A 10,942-nucleotide genomic window follows, 5' to 3' on the forward strand; every position below is an offset into this window, starting at 1 on the left:
AATAGTTAGTAACTGTTACTTCTGAATAGTTCAAATCCTTAAACCTATGAGATTTTCTTTTGTTTTAGTGCAGTCACCGGCAATAACATCGCACAAAAAGAAGGGCGCAAGAATATCTGACACGATTTTATTTCAGGAGCCGTAAGAGCGTGCCAAATTTTTTGTGCGTTGTTATTGCCGGTGTCTGTGCCAGCGGAACCCTAAAGATCATAACATGATCATAACAGATTGCGTGGAATCAGTTTGTTTGCGTTGCACGACAGATATAGTTTTATCAGTTTATTGTAATAAGAGCGAGTTCTGTGTAGTATTTTTTTGGTATAGACCAAAGTGCAGCTATGAGTGGAGTCAACTACGCGGCCATTTTGCATGGTCCTAATGATGTTAGAATTGTGAGTATCCTACCTTTTTTAAGGTTTGCGTAATTTCAAATTTAGCCCATTTGTGTTATTTTTTATTATTAAATTAACTACCTATGTAACCTATGTTATTGTTTCACAGGAAAAATGGCCAATGCCGGAGATCAATGACAATGGTAAGGCCACATGCATATAAACAAAATCACAATACATGCACGTAGATATGGAGTCTAAGGGGGTTTTAGTCAAATAGGCATTACAGACCAAACATGCAAATGCGAACATTTTTAAACCTCCTGAACCCCCTTCCCCCTCCCTCTTAAATATTTACGTTTCTGATACAATACTTGCATGCATGCATTGCATTCAAAGATTTTCATCAATTCCATTCGAGTAAAATACACGAATGCAGACGCGACAACTGAAAAACGGAGGCAATTTTATTTCACTTTTACTGGTCCTACCACAACATGATATCTATATTATATAATATCTGGGCGACCGAGCTTCGCTCGGTTCTATTTTATATATCACGTCTTTAGATAAAAAAAAAACTCTTATAAATACAAAAACAAAAAAAAAGACAAAAAACAAAAACTTAAGAGCGCTATGACAAAAAAAGGCGATATATTGTAAAATGCACAATATTTATCGACAAAATTGTACACTTTACTCATACTAAAAGACAGTGAAAGTACTTGTTTCAGTTAGAACATCTTATTAACTGTCGGTTAAATAAAAAACATATGAAAAAAAAAGCTTTTTCAATTAGTAATGATTGTTTTTCTGATGCTCGTTTAGGAAAAACCGCGTGAAGCACAGAATTCGGAGCTCTTATTATGTACAATTTGATAAGATCACTCTCATAAATGAGGTAAATTTAAGTTCCAAATATCTTGTACTTAAGGCCCATTAAACAATATTTATCATTTAATCCTTTGAAATTGAGAAATTGAAAGTAAAACGAACTCAATTTTGTCTTGAAAATACATCGAAACAAGTGATCATTTCTCCGAAAATCTACATGTTATCGAAGTTATTTTAGTATATAAATAATCTGCACAATGTGCTTAAACTGCTGTTATCCATTTGTCGTTATAATATTTTATCATGATTTTTTGCCAATTTTTTGAAAACTAGCCTTCCTGTCGCTATTTTACCGGCGACGGACGCCTGCGATTTCAGTGCCGCGCCGGAGCTCGAGCAGGTGAGACGTATGTCGCTTTGGTCTCCGAGTTTTCATCGCAAACGTCGAGAATATTTATTGTTGTGTGGGTCGGACGCCTTGTTTCTACACGGGCTATCCTCGCATTGTGTGTGTGTAAACAGCGACCAACGAATTTGATCCTAGACCCGTAAATATTTGCTTTTGTAATACTTTGTTATGTTTGAATGTTAAAGTATTACAACGTTGTGATGATAAAAATGTGAAAATTACAATACGGTCAAGATGATAAGACACATCAAGATGGTACTCGGGATCTGATGATGGAGCCAGAAGGTGGTCACCAGTACCAGTGAACCATGTAAGTAAACGACTTCGTGTTTAGGCTCGTTGGGTTCGTCTCAACAAGACCTTTGACAAGAGGTGGTACTCAGGGTCTGATGATGGAGCAAGATGGTGGTCACCAGTACCAATGAACCATATAACTAAACCCAGAGATGGGGAAATCGTAATCGATTCCGGATTACACGATTACTTGATTTTACTTTGTAATCTGACACTACTGGGTGTCAGATTACTTGTAATGTAATCAAGTGAAACGGTAAATTACCATTACATGTAAAGGAATCACTAATCATCTATACAATCATTACTATTACCAATAATTCGGAATCATAGTCGATTCAAAATAACTGAAATTATTGACTTGATTACTTTCAGATTACGAATATGTAGTACCTCAGATGACTGTCACTTTGACACAAAAGTCATCATGGGTGTCGTAAAATAGGTTTTAGGGGGTGCTGATTCCAAAATTAATGACCAATGTGGAATCTGACATTGCTGACTGTCACTTTGACACAAAAGTCGTCATGGGTGTCGTAAAATATGTTTTAGGGGGTGCTGATTCCAAAAATAATGACCAATGTTCAATCTGACATTGCTAACTGTCACTCTGACACAAAAGTCGTCATGGGTGTCGTAAAATAGGTTTTAGGGGGTGCTGATTCCAAAATTAATGACCAATGTGGAATCTGACATTGCTGACTGTCACTTTGACACAAAAGTCGTCATGGGTGTCGTCAAATAGGTTTGCGGGGGTGCTGATTCCAAAATTAATGAACAATGTGGAATCTGACATTGCTGACTGTCACTTTGACACAAAAGTCGTCATGGGTGTCGTCAAATAGGTTTGCGGGGGTGCTGATTCCAAAATTAATGAACAATGTGGAATCTGACATTGCTGACTGTCACTTTGACACAAAAGTCGTCATGGGTGTCGTAAAATAGGTTTTAGGGGGTGCTGATTCCAAAATTAATGACCAATGTTCAATCTGACATTTCTGACTGTCACTTTGACACAAAAGTCGTCAGGGGTGTCGTAAAATAGGTTTTAGGGGGTGCTGATTCCAAAATTAGTGACCAATGTGGAATCTGACATTGCTGACTGTCACTTTGACACAAAAGTCGTCATGGGTGTCGTAAAATAGGTTTTAGGAAGTGCTGATTCCAAAATTAATGACCAATGTTCAATCTGACATTGCTGACTGTCACTTTGACACAAAAGTCGTCATGGGTGTCGTAAAATAGGTTTTAGGGGGTGCTGATTCCAAAATTAGTGATCAATTTGGAATCTGACACTGTTGACTGTCACTTTGACACAAAAGTGATCATGGGTGTCTTCAAATAGGTTTTCATGGGTACTGATCTCAATATTAATGATCAATTTGGAATCTGACATTGCTGACTGTCACTTTGACATAAAAGTCGTTATGGGTGTCGTCAAATAGGTTTCCAGGGGTACTGTGCAATGTCAGGTTCCAAATCGGTCATTACTTTTTAAATCATTTCATTAATTTTGGAATCAGTACCCCCTAAAAACTATTTGACTACACCCATGATTCCTTTTGTGTCAAAATGACAATTAGCACTGTGAGATTCCAAAATAGTCGTTAATTTTGGAATCAGCACCCCCGGAAACCTTTTTGATGACACCCATGACGACTTTTGTGTCAAAGTGACAGTCAGCAATGTCAAGATTCCAAATCGGTCATTAATTTTCAAATCAGCACCTCCGGAAACCTATTTGACGACACCCATGATGACTTTTGTGTCAAAGTGACAGTCATCAGCAATGTTAGATTCCACATTGGTCATTATTTTTGGAATCAGCACCCCCTAAATCCTATTTTACGACACCCATGATGACTTTTGTGTCAAAGTGGCAGTCAGCAATGTTAGATTCCACATTGGTCATTATTTTTGGAATCAGCACCCCCTAAAACCAATTTTACGACACCCATGACGACTTTTGTGTCAAAGTGACAGTCAGCAATGTCAGATTCCACATTGTTCATTAATTTTGGAATCAGCACCCCCGCAAACCTATTTGACGACACCCATGACGACTTTTGTGTCAAAGTGACAGTCAGCAATGTCAGATTCCACATTGGTCATTAATTTTGGAATCAGCACCCCCTAAAACCAATTTTACGACACCCATGACGACTTTTGTGTCAAAGTGACAGTCAGCAATGTCAGATTCCACATTGTTCATTAATTTTGGAATCAGCACCCCCGCAAACCTATTTGACGACACCCATGACGACTTTTGTGTCAAAGTGACAGTCAGCAATGTCAGATTCCACATTGGTCATTAATTTTGGAATCAGCACCCCCTAAAACCAATTTTACGACACCCATGACGACTTTTGTGTCAAAGTGACAGTCAGCAATGTCAGATTCCACATTGTTCATTAATTTTGGAATCAGCACCCCCGCAATTCTATTTGACGACACCCATGACGACTTTTGTGTCAAAGTGACAGTCAGCAATGTCAGATTCCTCATTGGTCATTAATTTTGGAATCAGCACCCCCTAAAACCTATTTTACGACACCCATGATGACTTTTGTGTCAAAGTGACAGTCAGCAATGTCAGATTCCAAATCGGTCATTAATTTTTAAATCAGCACACCCGAAAACCTATACTCGTGGTATATGCACTTGAAATGTGAAAGTGAAAATGCTAGAATGACATGTAAACCACGAAGTTGTATAGTCATATTGTTCATTGGTATTGGTGACCACCATCTGGCTCCATCATCAGACCCTGAGCACCATCTTGAAGTAATTAGAATTGTATTTGTCTTATTTTATCATCATATTAATATATACTTTACTCTAATACTTATCATATAACAAAAGCAAATATTTGGGATGGATCCACTTTTATAATTATTACTTTAATTTTTTAAATAAATTTTAACATAATTGATATTATTTCGCGCTATATTCTCGTATTTTCGTACAAAATAATGTTTATTAGAAACCAAAAGTTTATATCGAGATAGTAGATTGTGGTTGTTATCAAAATTCCATAGAAAGGATCAAGATTGTTTTGTCCATTATTGTAGTGCGAGCGAGTGATAAGACGTGCTAGAAAGGGTCGGCATATTGGGCTCGCGCGGCGGGTAAAATACCTAATTTCGCCCGACGCCGAAATGTTATAACGCTCTTAATTTCTGGCCGGGATTCGAAACCCTGACACCTACGATCTATCTGCGTACATTAGACCGACCTCGTGCGCCTGAGCTACGCGGAATCGATGCGCGCGCGGCGAAATTAAGGACCATATTTTACGTTTACAAATGCGAAAGAAAAACTCATGAAAACTCGAAAATTCGCGTTTTCCGGGATCTAAGGCTACGCTAGATCGATTTTTCACCCCCGAAAACCCCCACAAAACAAATTTCAGCGAAATCGTTAGAGCGGTTTCCGAGATCGTCGGTATATATAAATAAATAAATAAATAAATAAATATACAAGAATTGTTCGTTTAATAGTATAAGATTATCAAAGAGGGTCGAGTATTATAGAGAGTTACTGTCAAAGTAAAATGTGTAATTACAGTGCATACACTGCCATCTCTCGACACAAGCTTAACTAAGCTTAACTTTTGAACCTCAGTTTTGACAATTTGGCCCATATTGTTAGCTTGATATGTGTTAAAATGTCAAATATTAATATTAGCGCCATCTAGCCGAGCGTTCCCCAAAGGTGTAACGCCATCTAGGCCACCGTACCTTTTTCTCTAAGGCTTTGAGGTACGTTTTTTTCTTAGACTTTATCCGTCTATACGGAGTTACATATGCCTTTGAAGATAATAAAGATAAAATTGCAGAGGTTCTGATAAAGATGGAGTGCGTGGGCGTATGCGGGTCGGATGTGAAGCTGTGGTCCACGGGCAAGTGTGGCTGGGACGTGGTCACGGAGCCCATAGTCATGGGCCATGAAGGTGCAGGGGTTGTGGCCAAGGTACTTACGATAATACATAACCAGACATCGTTACTTTTCCGGCAACTTTGGTGCAGCAATGTCACATTAAAGGAATATACAGGCTGTATTTTGAAGGCAGCTACCAGATCCCGTGCTGTCACTCAAAAATGGTAACAGAAGACCTTCCTTCGATTTTTAATTTATGAAAATTGGCGTTTACAGATTTTGGAAAAATAAGTGCGAGATAAGGTCATTTCTCACAAACTTTTTTTTGACGCCAATCGATCCAAGGGATCAAAAGCTTGTATGGGTCAAAAAACTTTCCGGCTAAAAATACTACAAATTGCCTCAATCGCGGAGTGCATGAATAAAATGTAAAGTATAAAAAGTGCCTAATGGTTTTTTTCATATACAAACCTAGTTCACATTTTCTATTGAAGCCATGTAGGTAAGTCATGGTAAGGTAACTTCTACAAACGTGGCATGGCTGCTTGCATGTGAGGCAACTGAGGCATAACCTCTTATTAAGCCTACTAGGTCCTATTTATAAGTCTGATGAGTTATGATGGTTGTAGGTCGGAGCCAACGTTCGCGACCTTAGCGTCGGAGACAGAGTAGCCATCGAACCGACGCAACCCTGCCGTGCCTGCACATTTTGCCGCACTGGCCGCTACAATCTCTGCCCTGAGCCACACTATTGCTCCTCGCTCGGCGCTGATGGGAACCTAGCGACGTACTACAAGCACCTTCCGGATTACTGCCACAAGTAAGATTTTTGAGATTTTGATTCATTGAAACCTCATCTCGTTAATAGACAACACAAAAGCCTTAGAATTTGACTTTTAATCGGGGACGCCTATCGCTTTTGCTTTTTCAGTCCTCGAAAAAATATAAAGTTTGTCTCCGGCTGCCAGCATATTTTGAAATACCATCACACTCACAGATGAACCCCTGCTCCGTGAGATTGACCTCGAGCTTCATTTTTATATGGGCTTACTCTTGGCCACAGACTAGCCAAAGGCAAAAACGTGGCCTACGATGGAGCGAGCTCGCCCAGAAGATGCCTGATGTTCACCCTTGATTTGAAGGTTGCAGAGTTATATTGAGCTCGGAAGTATAATCGATGGTAGAATGGGGACGGTGGAATAAGCCCGTGTAGCTTTTGAGCACACTCCACGAAGTGCAACCTGTAAAACACGTGACAGACTGGCGACTTTCCGCCGATGGGCCAAAGACTGTAGCTTAGCCGTTAGCTTCATCCCCATATTTTCCAACAGAATGCCCGCTAACTTGTCTATGGAAGAAGGCGCCGCAGTGCAGCCGCTAGCGATCGCCATCCACGCGTGCAACCGCGCGGGCATCCGGCTCGGACACAGCGTCGCCATCTTTGGCTCGGGGCCTGTTGGTTTGCTGTGTGCTATGGCGGCACGGGCGATGGGGGCTAGCAAGATCCTCATGACCGGTAAGTGAATGATTTTTCTCACGACCACTCTGAGTAACCAACTAGTTTCGGCAACTCGCTAGCTTTGGTTATGACCGCATGATCGATGGGAGCCAGCAAGATTTTGATGACTGATTAGCGAATGATATTCTGGTTACCGCAATTTTCCTTTCGGGTCTGTTGCTTTGTTGTGCGCTAAGTTAGACTGCGTGAGCAATACGAGCCAACAAGATCCTCATGACAGATGAGTAGTCTTCATCATTTGTTTAACGAAATCTTCTAGCATTGGCTTCTGTTAATTTTAAAAGTTGAGCGTGTTTCAAGAAATACTGTCCCAATCGCAGGAACACTAACCGTTACCTTGGTATTAATAACCCGTGGGCTATTTCAGATGTAACCCCAAAAAGGCTGGAAGTGGTTAAAGCACTGGCCGCAGACCACACTCTGCTAGTGGAAAGCTCATTTACCGACCAAGAAACGGTGGATAAAATAGAGGCGTTGCTTGGCGGCCGACCTGACGTCAGTATCGACGCGTGCGCGTTCCCGTCTGCCACGAGAACTGCTATGCTGGTGAGACTTTAATGATGTATGCACATGTACGTTGACATATTTGGTCAACCGACTTGAAATATGTAGTACATATTGGCATTAACGTGCCCAAAGATACAGCTCATACAGCAGACAAAGTGAGGAAGTGTTTCCCGTGGCTAATAGAGCTGATTTGTTTGTTGACTTTATTTGCCCAGAGAATAAGTTTGGCGATTCAGAGGGGGAATGTAGCCAGCATATTGGGGGGTTTCCCGGAGGGAGATGAATTGGGAGAAGTTTTTTATATATAGTTTTTAGTTTTAGTTTGTTTTGTGTGGTTTTATGTTTAGTTGTAAATCTTAGTAAGTTAGTTAATTTTAAGATTTCGTGTGTCCGTCTTTAGAATAAGATTTATTATTAAGTAACTTCTTGTGTGTTCATGTGTAAATGTTGACTTTATGTTTTATGTATTGCAATAAAAAATTTATAGAAATAAATTAAATTACGGGACTTTATTTTAATGGCCATATAGTACATAATTGTTTAACAGAATTGGCTACAGACGAGGAAAGTACTCTGGACAAAAAACAGTGCATTGAGAGTTGCTCGGTGTCAAGACGGCTCAAGCTCCGTGACAAACGAAACGCAAGTGCCCGTGTTCTGCCAATATGGAAGAGCGATAGAGATAGATACCTAACTACGATACGTTACGGGAGGTGATAGATTTGCGATTTGTCTAGGCACCCTGATATCCTCGTACGACTTAATTTTAATAAGCACAGAAGATATAATATGTCATAATCATAATGTGTATATGTAGAAATATTATTTGTTCGGCAGAACTGAAGAAGGTCCATTAATTTATTTCCACAGGTGACGGCGACGGGCGGCGTAGTGCTAATAGTAGGCATAGGCGGCGCTAGTGTCGAGGTGCCGCTCAGCAACACTATGTTGAGAGAAGTGGATATTCGTGGTTCCTACCGGATCGCTAATACGTAAATATACCACAATATAAACCTAATAATAATATTATACTAATATAAAAACCTCACGCCGCTCTCCTTGGCGAAAGAGAACTGGCGCAAACCTGTGGTACTAAGTACTGCGGACCGCAAGGCGGTATGGGAGAGCAAGCAGCTACACGGGCGGTTCTACAAAGCCCTCACGGGAGCCGATGTAGACCTGCTCGCATCGGTGAACTGGTTACGATTTGGGGACCTCTTCGGAGAAACCGAGGGTTTTGCCTGTGCAATTGCGGACGAAGTTATGATGACGAACAACTACCGGAAATATATCCTGAAGGACGGTACGGTCGACATTTGTCGGGCATGCCGCCGTCCCGGAGAGTCACTCAGGCATATCATTTCCGGTTGTTCTCATCTTGCTAACGGCGAGTACCTGCACAGACATAATCTCGTAGCCAGGATTATTCACCAGCAACTTGCTCTTCAATACGGCCTTGTGGACCGCGAAGTACCGTACTACAAGTACTTGCCTGCGCCAGTTCTTGAAAATGGTCGTGCCACGCTCTATTGGGATCGATCTATTATCACTGACAGGACTATTGTAGCCAATAAGCCTGACATTGTGATAATAGATCGACCGCAACGCCGGGCCGTGCTCGTTGACATCACCATCCCCCATGATGAGAATCTCGTGAAAGCCGAGAAGGACAAGTCCAGTAAGTACCTAGACTTGGCTCACGAGATAACCGCCATGTGGGATGTTGATTCAACGATCATTGTTCCGATAGTCGTTTCAGCGAACGGTCTCATAGCGAAGAGTCTCGATCAACATCTTAAGAGACTCTCGCTAGGTGGCTGAATCAAGGGCCAGATGCAGAAGGCGGTGATCTTGGACACGGCGCGGATAGTCCGACGGTTCCTCTCTCTGCAGCCCTAACCACCGGCAGCTTGGGCCCTGCCCCGCTGCTGGCGGCACCCTAGGTTAGGTTTTTTATAATGTGTTTATATGTTTTTTATATTGTTTTGTATGTGTTTTTGTATTTTACTTTTATATTCATATTATAAAAAGCTTAACCTAAGAAGCAAAATAAATAAAGGAAATATTATACTAAGTAGTCATTTTAGTAAAGTATAATATTTATACCACACTAAATATTATACTTTACTAAAACTTAGTATAGTCGCCAAAAATACCTGCTTAACATCTTTTTCTAATTAGACCTTTTTTTGTTTGTATACGCTGAATATTTCCTTGCCCCGAAGTTTTAATGTCAGGTGGAAGAGTAACTGACTTGACACAAACTCCGTAAGTGGGTTCTCTATTCTTAACAAAATATAGGCTACCAGCGTGGCTCGTGATAAGATATACATTATGCACATACGTGAATACTAGGAAAATTTTAACTACTGTTGTATTTTGCTTTCAGGTACCCCGCCGCTATATCGGCAGTGTCGAGCGGAGCCATCGACCTAAAGAAGTTCATAACACACCACGTGCCGCTGGCCGACACGCAGAGAGCTCTGCAACTAGCGCAGAGCGGGGAGGGCATGAAAGTCATCGTTCATGTGCAAAAGTAACGATATCAAGAACGATCTCGGTTTTGATTTCAAACAACGTTACAATTTTATCAACTTATCAAGGAACTGGCGAAGCGTGTTATTGATGCTACGGGTGACCAGAGGGCTGGTTCCTTTCTTGCCCAGCGGATAAGCATCGCGATCCAACGTGGCAATGCTACCAGCCTGTTGTGCACCCTACTATATTTTTATGTACATATTATTTATTCGATGTTATATTAAGTTTAGTAGTTTGTCCTTTTTATGTTTTTATACATTTTATCAACCAGTTTATTTTCCTAATTAGGCGACGATTTTTCAGGAAGGTGCGAAACATTGCTAGTATTTTTGTAATAAAAGATTGAATTATAAATTATTTAAAATTATTTATTCGATCATACTTAAAACTAAGAAACATTGGCATTTTTAATTATTATCATCGACAGAAACGATTGCAAAAGAATTTTATTAATAACATTAAAAATGAGTAGGTACTTATTGAGCTGTATAACATCGAAATAATGTCGTACTTAGTTTATCTAAAATCAGCTATCAGCTTAAACTGCCAGCAGTTATGTAACAAAATGTTTTACTGGTATAATCTTACTTAATAAAGAACAAAACAAAAAGAGGTAATTTGTCGTTTCAT

At 40.3% G+C, this 10,942-nt stretch overlaps 2 protein-coding genes across 4 annotated transcripts in view; one reads left to right on the forward strand and one right to left on the reverse strand.

Moving 5' to 3' along the window:
• Positions 1 to 10,942, reverse strand: part of LOC125234127 (NAD-dependent protein deacetylase Sirt6) — a 309,879-nt gene that overhangs the window by 145,688 nt on the left and 153,249 nt on the right. The window lies entirely within an intron of this gene.
• LOC125234136 (sorbitol dehydrogenase-like) lies at positions 173 to 10,808 on the forward strand. The gene is made up of 8 exons (XM_048140334.1): positions 173 to 392; positions 502 to 535; positions 5,708 to 5,841; positions 6,378 to 6,568; positions 7,080 to 7,264; positions 7,635 to 7,813; positions 8,645 to 8,766; positions 10,164 to 10,808. Exons 1-8 carry the CDS (start codon positions 339 to 341, stop codon positions 10,312 to 10,314), a joined length of 1,050 nt encoding a protein of 349 aa, XP_047996291.1. The 5' UTR covers positions 173 to 338; the 3' UTR covers positions 10,315 to 10,808.

Source organism: Leguminivora glycinivorella, chromosome 15 (genome assembly GCF_023078275.1).
Source record: "Leguminivora glycinivorella isolate SPB_JAAS2020 chromosome 15, LegGlyc_1.1, whole genome shotgun sequence".
NCBI lineage: Eukaryota > Metazoa > Arthropoda > Insecta > Lepidoptera > Tortricidae > Leguminivora > Leguminivora glycinivorella.

Bases quoted from the DNA above. Each gene is read 5' to 3' on its own strand.
- LOC125234136 (XM_048140334.1), top strand. From the start codon at position 339: ATGAGTGGAGTCAACTACGCGGCCATTTTGCATGGTCCTAATGATGTT. The intron at 5,842-6,377 runs GTACTTACGATA...TGATGGTTGTAG, and splicing joins GTGCAGGGGTTGTGGCCAAG to GTCGGAGCCAACGTTCGCGA. The intron at 7,814-8,644 runs GTGAGACTTTAA...TTATTTCCACAG, and splicing joins CCACGAGAACTGCTATGCTG to GTGACGGCGACGGGCGGCGT.